We start from the raw sequence: 13,595 nt of genomic DNA, 5'->3' as shown, positions 1-13,595 counted from the left end.
AGGCTGCAGAGGCTCCAGAGGGCAAAGGGTCCCAGCCCCATCCCCACTCCTCCCGGCTGGCCCAGGACACTGGAGGGGAACCCACCCCCTCAAGTGGAAGGAGACCTCTCCACCAGGGCCCAAGCTGGCCCCTCAGGGAAAATGGACCAGCCCCACACTGGCCCCTGGCTGCATGTCCACCCGCTGGGTGAGCCCAGGGGAGGTGGCAGCACAGGCTATCTCTGGGGTCAGCCCAGCCCTGAGGAGGGGGTGGGGGCGGCGCCAGGGCCCAGGTGGCGGGAGGGGCGGGGCACAGCCAGGGCTCTGCCTGGCGGACTCCCGGAACATCACTTGGCCCTCGCTGTCACTCGCGGTCGCCTGGCCGTTGTCATTGTTCCTCCGCCGTCACCTTTTCAAGGTAGGTCCGCGGAACAGGCCCCTGGGGCTAGGGAGGGCCCGGAGGCCCCGCGACTCTCAGCCGGCCCAGGTCGGTCCCCTGGGCTCACCCTAACTCCCGGGGCCAGGGCAGCTGCCCCGCAGGCAGCAAAACCCAACCCGAGCCGGTGCTGCAGGCAGGGAGGCGGCTCGCGCGGTGTGGGGGAGCTGTGTCCATCTGAGCACCGCGCGCCGCCTGCAGTGCCCACCAAGTCCCGTGGCTGGGGGCGTCCATGGGGTGCACGGGGCGGGTGGCCAGGCTTGGCGGCAGCTGCGCGAAGGTAGGGCTGGGCAGCAAGGACTGGGCTGCGGGCGGGGCGCCAACACCCCGGGCCTGGGAGGACCCGCAGGCAGCTAGTCCCGCACCCACGGGGCTGAGTGTAGGGTCTCCGAGGAAAGGCCAGCACCGGGGATGGGGCGGGTGGGGGTGCTGGAACTCCAGGGTCTCCGGGAGGGAATCCTCTGCATGACCCTGATCACTCCCCCAGAAACCTGCCCCCGCTCGCTCCCCGGGCTCCCACCCCGCTACGGGCAGACCCTCTGCCGGCTGCTGGGAGTCTGCGCAATTCACCACCGGGACCCCACCAGCCTCAGGCTCTGGGCCCCTCCCTAGGTGGCCGGTGCAGCTGCACGACCAAAGGATGGGGAGACTGTTGGGCCAGGAGCCCCCTTCACAGCCAGAGGCAGGCTCCCCCAAACTCAACGCCAACCCCCCACCCACCCTCCCAAGGTTCAGCCCTGTCTCCCAACCTTGGGGATGGGGGCCAGAGTTGGGACGGAGTGAGGGACTCCCTGGGCCCCTGGAGTGGGTAGGGGGTGGGAGAGGCAGGGGGCAACCCACCCCCACTTGCCTCGAACTTGTGGCAGTTCTGAGGGGTGTCAACCTGTGGCTTTCCCAGGCTGGCCACAAGCAGAAAGCACGCAGGTAACGTGTGTGTGGTTCCCAGACACACTGGGGACCCAGGGGCCACCCACAGCCCATATCCCAGACTCGGGTAGTGTAGCCTGAGCCCCCAAGATCCTGAGCACACACCCCACCTGCCAGAGAAGCAAACTGCAGCAGAACATTCCTGTCCAGGAGTCCTGGCTCTGGACTGGGCTCTGCCACGCAAAGCAAAGGGGCACACAGCGGGGCGGGGCAGGGGCCACCTCCTGAGGACCTCGCCCCACACCTCACGCCGTGGTCTGGGTCAGCCTGCGTGGGCCTCAGTGGGAGGGTAGGAGCTGGGGGCCTGCCGTGCTGAGCACCCTTTCTGCTGCCTGCAAGGGACCTTCGTAAGGTGTGGGGGCCTATGGGGGAGTAGCTGAGGATGTAAACTTTCTTGCAGTTAATTAGTCCCACTGCAGGAGGCGGGAGCTGGGGCCTTGTGGGAACTCGCTCCGTGCCCTGCACCCTAGCAACGCCTAGGGGACTGGCCCAGGCAGTGGTGGGGACTCTCCCCATTTCATCATGCGGGGCTCAGCTCAGGCCTGTGGGGAGGGAGCAGCGGGGGCGGGGACTACAGGCTGGTGGCCTCGGCCCTGTGGCTTCCTCCTGTGCCCTCCAGCCCCAGGCTGGCTGCTTCAGAAGCCCCTGACCCCATGGAGGAGTGGGACGTGCCACAGATGAAGAAAGAGGTGGAGAGCCTCAAGTACCAGCTGGCCTTCCAGCGGGAGATGGCGTCCAAGACCATCCCCGAGTGAGTGCCCCACCTGCCTGATTTGCCTCTCATTTGTCTGCCCTGCGCCGGCTGCTCATTTCCATAGCCACGACCACCGCCGCCGACAGGCAGGTGCAGCAGGAGGCCCTCGGGGGTCAGGTGCCACCACTCACCTGCCACCCGCCCACCCGCAGGCTGCTGAAGTGGATCGAGGACGGGATCCCCAAGGACCCCTTCCTGAACCCCGACCTGATGAAGAACAACCCATGGGTGGAAAAGGGCAAATGCACCATCCTGTGAGCCCCGCACCCGGCCCCTCTCACACCATCTTGTAAGACTGTGCCCGGCCCCACTCACTCTATCCTGTGAGCCCACGCCCGGCCCCACTCACTCTATCCTGTGAGCCCTGCACCCGGCCCCTCTCACACCATCTTGTAAGACTGTGCCCGGCCCCACTCACTCTATCCTGTGAGACCACGCCCGGCCCCACTCACTCTATCCTGTGAGCCCACGCCCGGCCCCACTCACTCTATCCTGTGAGCCCACGCCCGGCCCCACTCACTCTATCCTGTGAGCCCACGCCCGGCCCCACTCACTCTATCCTGTGAGCCCACGCCCGGCCCCACTCACTCTATCCTGTGAGCCCACGCCCGGCCCCACTCACTCTATCCTGTGAGCCCACGCCCGGCCCCACTCACTCTATCCTGTGAGCCCACGCCCGGCCCCACTCACTCTATCCTGTGAGCCCACGCCCGGCCCCACTCACTCTATCCTGTGAGCCCACGCCCGGCCCCACTCACTCTATCCTGTGAGCCCACGCCCGGCCCCACTCACTCTATCCTGTGAGCCCACGCCCGGCCCCACTCACTCTATCCTGTGAGCCCACGCCCGGCCCCACTCACTCTATCCTGTGAGCCCACGCCCGGCCCCACTCACTCTATCCTGTGAGCCCACGCCCGGCCCCACTCACTCTATCCTGTGAGCCCACGCCCGGCCCCACTCACTCTATCCTGTGAGCCCACGCCCGGCCCCACTCACTCTATCCTGTGAGCCCACGCCCGGCCCCACTCACTCTATCCTGTGAGCCCACGCCCGGCCCCACTCACTCTATCCTGTGAGCCCACGCCCGGCCCCACTCACTCTATCCTGTGAGCCCACGCCCGGCCCCACTCACTCTATCCTGTGAGCCCACGCCCGGCCCCACTCACTCTATCCTGTGAGCCCACGCCCGGCCCCACTCACTCTATCCTGTGAGCCCACGCCCGGCCCCACTCACTCTATCCTGTGAGCCCACGCCCGGCCCCACTCACTCTATCCTGTGAGCCCACGCCCGGCCCCACTCACTCTATCCTGTGAGCCCACGCCCGGCCCCACTCACTCTATCCTGTGAGCCCACGCCCGGCCCCACTCACTCTATCCTGTGAGCCCCACTCCACTCGCACGTGATTACAGTCTGTAAAGGTGTGACTTTATAAAGACATCTCCAGGTTTCTGTCTCTGCACTCTGCGGGAAGCAATGCGGGGGCATGTCCGCAGCTCAGAGAGAACTAGAGCAAGTCCCTGATGTACAGGCTGCGCCGCACGGCGTTGGAGACACCCTCGTTGAAGCGGAACCAGACCTCGCTCCTGCCCACCGCTGTGCCCATGCGCCGCTCCACTGAGTCCTGCTCCGGGGCCGTGTCCCCTGCGGGGCCACAGGGTTGCTCCTCAGCTGGACCCCAGCACCCCAGGCCCCCCACAACCCCACAACACCCCCACACACACCTGCGCTCGGGACTGCTGTGCTCCTGACGACCACACGTCCAAAGAAGTCCTTCTCAGGCTGATGGGAGGAGGGACTAGTCAGTCGTATAGGACAGATGCCCCATCCAGCCCCTACCCAAGACAGGAGGACCGAGAGCCTTTCCAGGGAGGAGGGGCCAGAGCACCTCTCTCTGAGACACCTTTCGGAACCCGGCCCAGGCCAGCTGCCCCTCACCCCTCACTGCCATCTGCTCCCCACCAGGTGCCAATCAAGAAGAGCCAATACAGCCACTCTTCTGCCCAGATGGGAAACTGAGGCCTGGGTAGAACCCTGGTCATGCTGAGGGTAAGGAGCTGGTCCTTCAGAGCCCCCCTTAGGGCACTGAGCCAGCCCCACCCTCAGCCAGACTCCTCCTGTGGCTCAGCCCCACCCCCAAAGGTACCCTGGCCCCGCCCCATGGGTGCCTTGGCCCCACCCCTGAAGATACCCTGGCCCCACCTCATGACTGCCCTAGCCACAGCCCTGAAGATACCCTGGCTCTGCCTCATGAGGGGCCCTAGCCACACCCCCAAAGGTACCCTGGCCCCACCCCATGGGTGCCTTGGCCCCGCCTCATGACTGCCCTAGCCACACCCCCAAAGGTATGTACCCTGGTCCCACCCCCGCGGCTGCCCATTCCACACCTGTTCCTCCCGGGCCGCTCGCCTCATGATGTGCTCCAGCCGCTGCTCATGGTTGCGTGGGGCAGGTCGGTGCACCCCTTTCTCCCCAATGCCCCCCAGCAGACCCTCGAGCCCTGGGGGGCTCCCATCCACCTGTAGGGAGCAGGCATTGTGAGATCTGGCCGCACAGGGATGCAGTGGGGATGGTGCACGCCCAGACCGCAACCTGCTCCAGAGCCAGGGTGGGCTCACCTGGGGGCTGTTCTCTACCCAGGCAGAAGCCTCCGCCCGCCGCATCTTCTCCACCTCGACCTCGCGGGCGATGAGCTGCTTCGTCTGGTAGGTGAGGGGCTTGCGGGCAGGCAGCTCAGGGAAGCGGCAGAGTTCTTCCACGTTCCTGCTCAGCGCAGGGGGACACCAGGGCAGGTCAGCGGGGCCGGGCTCAGGGCCAGAGAGCCGCCGGGCGCTCCAACCGCAAACCCCAAAAGCCACAAGGCCAGAGCGGGAATGTGGGGCTGAGTCCTGGTGCCACCGCACCCCAACCCTGCGGCAGCCAAGTTTAACTGCCCCGAGCCTCAGTTTCCCCAACTGCAAGTGTACGTGGGATGATGATGAAACCTGCCGATGGCTGCCACGGAGAGTGACTCAGCATCCTGCACGTTGGTGCCGTCGCCGGGGCAGCAGGACCCCGGGGCCACTGCCCCATGCCTCACCCCCACCACCCCCATGGCCATCCCACAGCGGGAAACGGAGTGTTGGAAAGTGCAGTCACTCTCGGGGCCCCGGCTCCAGTTCCACGTGGGGGTGCTAAGGCTGGGAGCAGCTCTGCAGCAAAGCTCAGGTCCCAGAGCCAATCTCAAGTAGCTAGAGGTGACCCCCCTTCTCGGTTACATCTGAGCAAAAGATACGCTGGGGCCCACCACCCCCAAACACCATGACCATGCTTTCAGACTCCTGGCCCCATGCGGGCCCTGAACATGGAGCACGGCCGGGGAGCACGGCCGTGGAGCACACCCCAGGCACTGGAGGACTCACGGCTCCAGCCTGTAGATGTACTGGCCATCGGGCGTGCGCTCCTGGCGGTAGGTCAGGCTGTAAGCGAGCATCGTGCCCACCAGGCTGGCCAGCTGTTGCTTCTCACGGGTGCTGTACAGCTGCGTGCTCACCTAGCGGATGGGAGGCAGCAGGCAGGGAGCTGAGCAGGCTGTAGATGTGTGCTCACCTAGGACGGGAGGGCAGCAGGCGGGGAGTCCCCCCCCCACCCCGGGGATGGCACTCACGGGGCGGAGCTTGGGCGCAAGAATGTCCAGGAGCAGGCAGAGGGCATCGAGGAGCAGGGCCTGGGGCGTGGCCCGGCTGCGTGTGGCTGGCGCGATGCCGGACACCAGCGTCTGGATCAGGTTCCTCATCTGGCTCATCCGGTTCTGGGCCTGGGGCAGGGGGTGAGCCAAGGCCTGGTCACCTGGGCCTCCCGGGCGAGGGGGGAACGGTGGGTTGGGCTGGGGCAGCCACATGGGCAGCGCGGGGGGGGAGGGGAGGGGCGGCACGGGGCCGGGGGCAACCACACGGGCAGCGCGGGGGGGGGGGACGGCACGGGGCAGGGGGTACCCACACGGGCGGCACGGGGGGAGCACGGGGGAGGGGGCAGCCACACGGGCAGCACGGGGGGGTACAGGGCCGGGGGCAGCCACACGGGCAGTGTGGTTGGAGAAGGGCACAGGGCCGGGGGCAGCCACACGGGCAGCACGGGGGGGGCACGAGGGGGGGCACGAGGGAGGGGGCAGCCACAAGGGCAGCGTGGGGGGGCACAGGGGAGGGAGCAGCCACATGGGCAGCGCGGGGGGGGGCACGGGGGAGGGGGAAGCCACACAGGCAGCGCGGGGGGGGCATGGGGAGGGAGCAGCCACACGGGCAGCACGGGGGCGGGGGCGGTATGGGGCCGGGGGCAGACACACAGGCAGCGCGGGGGGAGGGGCACGGGGCCGGAGGCAGCCACACAGGCAACACGGGGGAGAGGGCAGCCACACAGGCAGCGCCGGGGGGGGTGGCATGGGGCTGGGGGCACCCACACGGGCAGCACGGGGGGGCACGGGGGAGGGGGCAGCCACACGGGCAACACGGGGTGGGGGGCAGCACGGGGCTGGGGGCGGCACGGGGCTGGGGGCAGCCACACAGGCAGCGTGGGGGGGGGGCACGGGGCCGGGGGCAGCCACACGGGCAGCACAGGGGGGCGGGCACGGGGCCGGGGGCAGCCACACGGGGCAGCGCGGGAGGGGGCACGGGGCAGGGGGCAGGAGTGGTGCAGGGACGAGCACACCTCCTGCTGGCTGCTGGGGAAGGTGATCCTGGGTGTGTGGCTGGAAGCAAACAGCACGTGGAAGGCCACGGGCAGGAAGGGTGGGTAGCGCAGCAGCTGGAAGCTCTGGCTGTGGTGAGCAGCCCCCGCCAGCAGGTCATCGAAGGCCAGCCAGTCCAGGGCCACACACACAGCGCCCAGGCTGGAGTCTCGCAGCCGCAGACGCAGGAAGTTGTCAAACAAGCCCTGCAGGCGGCCGGCAACCCCTGAGCTCCTGCCCACCCCAGGGAAGGTGCACCACCACGGACCCTCCACTCCTGCCTGCCGCCTGCCCCACAAGGGTCCCCACGACGCTGGGCGTCTGAGGCAGCAGCACACACCAGCAAGGAATCACGGGGCCCAAGGGGTCGGGGGAGGGTCCACCCTGAGCATCCTCGCTACAGCTTGACAGAGAGTGACTCAAGGGGGTGACCCACCAGGAGGCCTCCAGGAACCAAAGGGATCCAGCCTCACTCAGCCCCTCCTTAGACTGCCTGAGGAAGTTCCGCCCACCAGAGTCCAGGCCGTGGCGTCCCCACCCCTGTTCCATGGGGGAGTCTATCCCCGCCGCTGCTCCACGCTGCCCCTCCACGACGCGGCTTTTGGGATTTGGGGATTGGTTGTGGATCCCCAGCTGCTAATCCAAAGCCGCTTAGAGTCAGCAGACAGCTTAGGCAGGGACTCCCGGGAGCAGGGCGGCAGGAAGCCCTCACCGCCCTGCTCTCCACCCCATGTGCATCTTAAGTCCAGAATCCAGTCCCTCACAGCCCCAGGCCAGGCTGTCCGGCAGGGGCTCCACCCCAACCCGCTGAGAGTCCCAAGCAGCCACCAGAGCGACCTCCCCCGTCAGACGGCCGCCCCTACCTCCTTGCCTGCCGGCCTGTGCCCTGCAGCCTCTCCCACCCTCCTGGCTCCTGCTCCCCACCTCAGACTTCCTGGCACCCCATTTCCCAAACCTGCCTCTCTCAGCACCCCCAAAGCGCCTCCCCGTCCACACGGGAGGGCCGGCAGGGGCAGGGGCACAGCCCAGGTCCTAACCAGGCGGCCCCAGGCAGGGATTTTGGTGGAAGACAGGTACCTGGACCACCTTCTCGTGCTCGCCCGCAGAGGCAGCGGCATGCAGGACACGGTAGAATCGCTGTGAGGCGGAGGTGAGGGAGCCCGCGTCTCCGTCACCCAGCAGGAGTGTGTCAGCAGGCAGGGCGGGGTCCTGGCCCACACGGCGCCTGCAGGTGGGGTGCTGAAGCTAGATGGACCCGTGTTAAAAGCACAGGCAGCCCCACCGTCTCCCCGGGACACTCGGAGGCCCCATCAGAGCTGCCACCCACTTCATTCTTCTCAGCAGGGCCCTTGCTGCCTCGCTCAGGTAGAGACAGCCAAAGACACGCCCAGACCTCAACCCCCTGAAACATTCCCTTAAGCCGAGGAGCCCCAGTCTGAGAGGAGCCCTGCTCTGACCCTCTGGGGTTAGGGGACCCCAGGGAAAGTCCCCCTCCAGGTCCAGGCCAGGACCAGCACATCCCACAGGCCCAGGCCAGCGTCTCCCATGTCCTGTAGCATGACCAGGCCAGCATCCCCTGGGGTCCCATGGCACGTCAGGACAGAGACATGCTGGCTGCTCCTGCCCACGGGAGGCCAAGCGGTGTGGACAGGCAGGGGCTCAGAGACCACAGCCCAGGCCAAATGTGGCAAAAATGAGGGTGCAACTGGGACAGCGGCTGAGTCAAGGGGCGCCCTGGAGAGGGACGCCCTGGAGGCCCCACCACACTGGGGGTGTCTTTCCCACAGGGGGCCGTGGAGGCTTCTCTGGCTGACCCCCCAAGGCTGTAGGGGCGAGAACAAGCCAGGAAAAGGCTGAGGAGGGCCCTGGAGGCCGGACCAGGCAACCGCGGGCTCAGGACACTGAGTCCCCGCCTCGAGGGTAGTGCTGGCCTGCACGCAGGGCTAGCGTCCTGAGGTCCGGGCACCGTGAGCGTCTGGGCCGAGGCTGTGGCCACCGCCTACCTCTGGGCTCGAGGCAGCTGGAAGACCTCCTGCCACACCGAGAAGAGCCCTCTGCGCTGGTCCTTGAGGCCCACGCGTGTGGCCTGCACGTCCCGCACGCTCAGCTCCCGCTGGCCCCGGCTGTACAGGAACTAGACACAGGGCGGGGGCATGAGAAGCGGCCAACTCCCGACCCCACCCCACCCCACCCGGTGCCTGCCGGCCGCCCACCTGCAGGGTGTTGATGCAGGCCCGGATGTCATTGTCAGTTTTCTCACAGAGGGCGGCCAGCACCCCCGGGTCGGCCCTCATGCCCTGCCGCAGGGAGACCTGGTGGAGAACGGCTGCTGGAGGGCCCGATGGTATGCCCCATCCTTTCGGGGTTACCAGTGTTCCATGGGGAGGGGCAGGGAAACAGGGGCCAGAATGAGGCCACGCCCCCAACCCCGCCATCAGCCACACGGCTCCTGGGGCTCCACCGACCTCCTGGAGCCGCTGCACCAGCCTCGAGGGCAGAGTCGGCGGGAAGTGGAGCAGGAAGGCCTGCTGCTTCAGCTGCCGCAGGGACGGTGCGAACCTGAGGAGAGGCAGCAGGGCCAGGGACCCCAGGGTTGGCACCACAGCCCAGGACACAGGGACGGGCCGGAACCCTCCCTCCAGGCACCGGGGCCTCTCCTTACTGTGGCGCCCGCCTGTGCACTCACTGGTCATTGCAAATGCAGATAATGGGCCTCATGAGGAGCCCCCCCTCTGCCCGGCGCCGTCGGCCGCCTCCCGAAGGCACAGCCGGGCCCTGTGGCCCCACCTCCTGTGGACCCTTGCGGTTCAGGATGCTCAGGAGGACGTTGATGGCGGCCTTGGGGGAGGTCAGAGGACACGGTGAGTCCAGGCCCTGCTGCCCGCCTGCCTGCCCGCCCACCCACCTACCCAGGCATCAAGGAGCCCACCACGGGGGCCCCGTCGATCTCATCGATGACCAGGCAGTTGGGCTTCCCGCCAGCACCCAGCACCGACTCCATCTGGGTGGCCGCCTCGATGCGTGTGCGGAAGACCTCCGGGCTACGGTCGTCACTGCAATGGGGAGGTCAGGGGTCGTCAGGGCAGCGGGCGTCCCTGGCAGGACAGCCTCCCAAGGCCGGGGCTGCCGCATTTGCGTGGAGACCGCCACATGACGCGGCTGCTGCCGATCCCGCGAACCCCGAGGAAGGACACGTTTCCCCGGCCCACACACCCAGGCCCCCACCACCCTCAAGACGGGAACATCCACACCCGGTTTCAGGTCCGCCACCAGAACTCAAACACGTCAGGACAGAAGGCGAGCCAGAGACAGACCTCACATCACTCACCTGGCGTTCATCTCCACCACAGAGTACCCCGCGTGACGTGCAATCACGTGTGCCAGGGTGGTCTTCCCCAGCCCCGGGGGCCCACAGAGCAGTGCCACCTGCAGCCCAGGTAGATGAAGGCGTAGTGTGCACCGCACCTACAGGACGCTCCCGGCCTAGCAGCCAGGGACTGCCACATGTGTCCCACAGGCTGGGCGCTCCCTCCACCCCACTCCAGCCATCAAATAAAAACAAAATTCAGTACTTTCACGCACCAAGATGGCAACAGAAAAAAAAAACCTACACAAAGCAAAGTTCGTGCAGACAAAACACAGCTGATACCAGTGTGACCGGCCCCCAGAAACCACCGACCATCCACCCAGATCATCCTGGCCAGCCGCAGAACCCTTCAGGGACAACAACTTCCCCCGAGTTGTTACTGGAACGCTCCAGTTCTAACTCGCGCTAATGGCGCTTCACGCCAAGACCCACACGTCACCACACCCACGGCTCCTGGAGAAAGTTAACAGGCTTCGAGGGTGCCGGTGCCGAGTGCAAAGCCTCAGGCTTGTTGCCGGCAGCACAGCCAGCGGGGCTCACCTTCTGCCTCGGTCGCTGGCTCGGGTCCAGCCCAGCCTCCAGCATCTCCTCCAGCACCTGTTCGTGGCTCTTCCACTTGCCTGGGGCTGTGGCCTCCTTGCTGACCCGGGCCGGCTCAACACTGGGCCTGGGCTTCCGGGCAGGCCTATCGTGGCCAAACACCACCAGGTCCCACAACTTCAGCCACTTGAGCAGGCAGCGGTTGGTGAACTGCGGGAAGGACGGGAAGGGAAGCACAGCCTGAGGGCACCGCCTCCAGGCACGGACAGTCCACCTGCCACCATGAGTCCCATGCCCCATGGGACACCAAGCCACAGGATGAATGGCCACCCCTGTCTTCCTGCCAGCGAGTGACCGCGAGGCTCACACCAGGGGCTCCATCCCCACGGCTCTGGCCACAACCCATCTAGGAGGCCCCTGCCCTCCCCAGGGGCACTCCAGTGTCAGCTGCTGGGAAGGTAGGAAAGGGAACAGACTTGGATCAGGTGACACCCTGGACCCCTGGCCTGCCTCACAGGTCACAGGGGACCAGTAGCACACAGCCCTGTGCTCAGTTCCCCACCTACAACTCCAAAGGGCAAACCAGAGCCCACTCCATCCCCGAGGCCCAGTGGATTGGCTGTGCAAAAATCACTGGGCCCAGGTTCTTCCGTCTTGGGAACGGAAGAAACCAGCCACACTTGAGCGAGAACAAGACCTCACGTCATCACTGAGCAGCTCCGTGTAGTGGCGGGGTGCAAACTCATCCACCCAGAGGCAGTGACTGGAGGCGTCTTGGCCGTCAGTCGGTTCCTCCTCAGGGGCCCCCAAGGGCTGGGCTGCCTCCTCCTCCACCGACCTGAGACTGGAGAGGACCACGTCCTGAGCCACAAACAACTCGCAGGAACATGCCAACCCACACGCTAGGAGCTAGGAGTTGGTGCAAGAGCCAACAAGGGTCCCCAGGGTGGAAGGGCCAGCCGAGTCACCTGTGCAGGGTGTCTGAAAGCCTCTGGGCCTCCTGAAGCAGCCGCTCCCGCCGCTGTGCAAACAACAGGCTGGAATCAGGAGGGCTCAGGCGGCCCCGCCACCGCCCCGCAGCAAACCCGCAGCCCCTACCTCGCCGTCGACCTGCTTCTTCAGGGAGGCAAAGGACACACCCAGCAGGTCCAGCTGGCCACCGCCTCGCCATGGGACGTGGAGGAGAGAGCCCTGTGGGGAAGGGAGGACAATTGCCTATGGGCCCCTCCTAGGTCACAGGATTCACATCGGCCCCCATCAGTGCTCAGCGACCCGGGTGGGACAACCCCAGTAAGCTGGCCAGTGAGGGGTGGGAGACCGGACAGGGGGGCCAAAGGAAGGAAGCCATCCAGATGGGTCAGCTGCAAAGGGGAATTGGGGGGCAGCTTTAGGAGAAAGGAGGAAAGGGCAAAAGCAGGAGGGGGAAGCAAAGAGGCCCTCTCCACCCGAGGCCATACAAACACGCTGGACAGCAACCTGGTGTGGGGAGGCTGTGTCCTCCAAGTCTACGCCCCATGACGCAGCCTCCCCCTCTGCATCCCTGGGGCTCTGCATAGGACTCCCTTTAAGCAAATGGCAGAGCTGAGGGGCTCCAAGGACCCTTTCCTGAGCAGCACTGGCCCACCCACCGTGCAGGAAGGCCACAGCCACGCACCTGCACCCCCGGGGCCATGGGGTCAGCACGCAGCACCAGATAAGCCCGGACGCCCTCTGTGGATGTCACGTGGACGTAGTCCTCCAAGATGGGGGGCCGCCTCAGGACGGGATTGCGGGCAGCTGGTGAGGCCCGTGTGAAACCCACGTCAGCAGCAGCGTCTGAGACTCTGGAGAGAGACCGGGGCTCAGTGGCAGAAACTCAAGCGTGGGGTCACCCTTGGATATGGGTGTCCGAGACTGCCCTCAGCCATGGAACGCTCCCCACCCTCCAGGCCTCGTCCAGGGCACGGGATGGGCTCCATCTGAGTCCCACTGGACAGATGGGATGGGACGCCCATGTCCAAGCCACACACCCGTGGCCCCAAAGCTCTGCGAGGTCCTCAGGGCTCGGCGGCGGGGTGATGTCCGTCGGCGAGGAGTCGGGAGGGGGCGGCTCCTCCATCTCCTCCGACCTGAAGTTCAGCCTCTTGACCACCTGCAGCCTAGGCCGTTTGATCCTGGGGGCTGGGTGAGACACATGTAGGGAACCAGAGGCCTCCCCAGCCTCGCGCCCACTCCGGAGGCCCTGGGGCAATGCCGCCAACGTACCGTGGGGCAGGGACCGGGCCGGCTGCAGGTCGGCGTCCACCTGCCTCTTCCTGGCGCCGCCCTGGCTGCTGCCCACAGATGCGGCTGGGGCGGGACTGGAGGCCGCGTCCCCTCTGGCAAGGGCCTCCTCGAACGTCCGCGGGGGTCGGCCCGCGGTGGACAGGGGGACCCCGGAGGGCGACGGAGTCGACGCCCCTGCTGGGAGAGGAGATTGTCAGCGGCCGCCCCGAGACAGCAGATCCCGCCAGCGGCGACGTGGAGGCCCCTTCGGCCCCCGGCACGCCCTCCCCGAGATCGCCACTGTCCCGGCTTTCGCAGCTCCTCCCCAACGGCCGGGGGCCGCGCCGCACCTTCCAGCTCTGCCAGCACCTCCAGCTCGGCCGCGAACTGGTTGTGGAAATCATCCTCGACGCCGCACAGCTCCTGCTCGTAGTCCTCCATACCGTCCGCGAGCCCGAGCTCCCGCTCCGAACCTCCCGCGCCGCCGCCGTCGCGCACTGCCCGCCCCGAGCGTGCCGGGCGCCGCCAATCAGCAGCCGGCGTGCCCGGCGGCTCGCGCCATTGGTTGGCGTGGCGGAGGCGGGGCTGCGCGAGGGGTGGGCGGGGCGAGTTCCTGCTCCGAGCCCCCGCGGCCTGTCCTGGGGAGCT

General features: G+C 67.0%; 2 protein-coding genes across 6 annotated transcripts; one reads left to right on the top strand and one right to left on the bottom strand.

The window, feature by feature from the left end:
* Positions 1–311: 311 nt before the first annotated feature.
* On the top strand, positions 312–3,534 carry GNG13 (G protein subunit gamma 13). Its single transcript, XM_004056905.5, has 3 exons — positions 312–397; positions 1,962–2,093; positions 2,249–3,534. Exons 2-3 carry the CDS (start codon positions 1,996–1,998, stop codon positions 2,352–2,354), a joined length of 204 nt encoding a protein of 67 aa, XP_004056953.1. The 5' UTR covers positions 312–397; positions 1,962–1,995; the 3' UTR covers positions 2,355–3,534.
* CHTF18 (chromosome transmission fidelity factor 18) lies at positions 3,501–13,543 on the bottom strand. 5 transcript variants are annotated; one of them, XM_055364849.2, is made up of 22 exons: positions 13,298–13,522; positions 12,948–13,142; positions 12,713–12,863; positions 12,358–12,526; positions 11,802–11,894; positions 11,672–11,724; positions 11,406–11,547; positions 10,704–10,913; positions 10,125–10,222; positions 9,726–9,849; positions 9,483–9,634; positions 9,262–9,355; positions 9,010–9,108; positions 8,800–8,930; positions 7,874–8,021; positions 6,778–7,002; positions 5,741–5,890; positions 5,496–5,626; positions 4,713–4,857; positions 4,482–4,613; positions 3,819–3,876; positions 3,501–3,738 (listed from the first exon to the last, which is right to left on the bottom strand). In XM_055364849.2, exons 1-22 carry the CDS (start codon positions 13,386–13,388, stop codon positions 3,602–3,604), a joined length of 2,928 nt encoding a protein of 975 aa, XP_055220824.2. In that variant the 5' UTR covers positions 13,389–13,522; the 3' UTR covers positions 3,501–3,601. The 5 variants fall into 5 exon arrangements, with proteins under 5 accessions (XP_055220824.2, XP_055220823.2, XP_055220826.2 ...); XM_055364848.2 differs by having other exon boundaries at positions 12,948–13,145; positions 13,298–13,449; XM_055364851.2 differs by lacking the exon at positions 6,778–7,002 and having other exon boundaries at positions 13,298–13,543.
* Positions 13,544–13,595: the final 52 nt, after the last annotated feature.

Source organism: Gorilla gorilla, chromosome 18, assembly GCF_029281585.2.
Source record: "Gorilla gorilla gorilla isolate KB3781 chromosome 18, NHGRI_mGorGor1-v2.1_pri, whole genome shotgun sequence".
Lineage (NCBI taxonomy): Eukaryota > Metazoa > Chordata > Mammalia > Primates > Hominidae > Gorilla > Gorilla gorilla.
The sequence above is the reverse complement of the archived record's forward strand: the minus strand, read 5'-3'. Positions and strand labels throughout refer to the sequence as shown.

Excerpts from the sequence above, each read along its gene's own strand:
- GNG13 (XM_004056905.5), top strand. The coding sequence starts at position 1,996 with ATGGAGGAGTGGGACGTGCCACAGATGAAGAAAGAGGTGGAGAGCCTC. Across the intron at positions 2,094-2,248 it reads GCGTCCAAGACCATCCCCGA|GCTGCTGAAGTGGATCGAGG; the intron begins GTGAGTGCCCCA and ends GCCCACCCGCAG.
- CHTF18 (XM_055364852.2), bottom strand. The coding sequence starts at position 13,388 with ATGGAGGACTACGAGCAGGAGCTGTGCGGCGTCGAGGATGATTTCCAC. Across the intron at positions 11,548-11,671 it reads CTTTCAGACACCCTGCACAG|TCTCAGGTCGGTGGAGGAGG; the intron begins GTGACTCGGCTG and ends GGTCCTCTCCAG. Across the intron at positions 10,914-11,405 it reads CGGAGCTGCTCAGTGATGAC|TTCACCAACCGCTGCCTGCT; the intron begins GTGAGGTCTTGT and ends TCCTTCCCGCAG.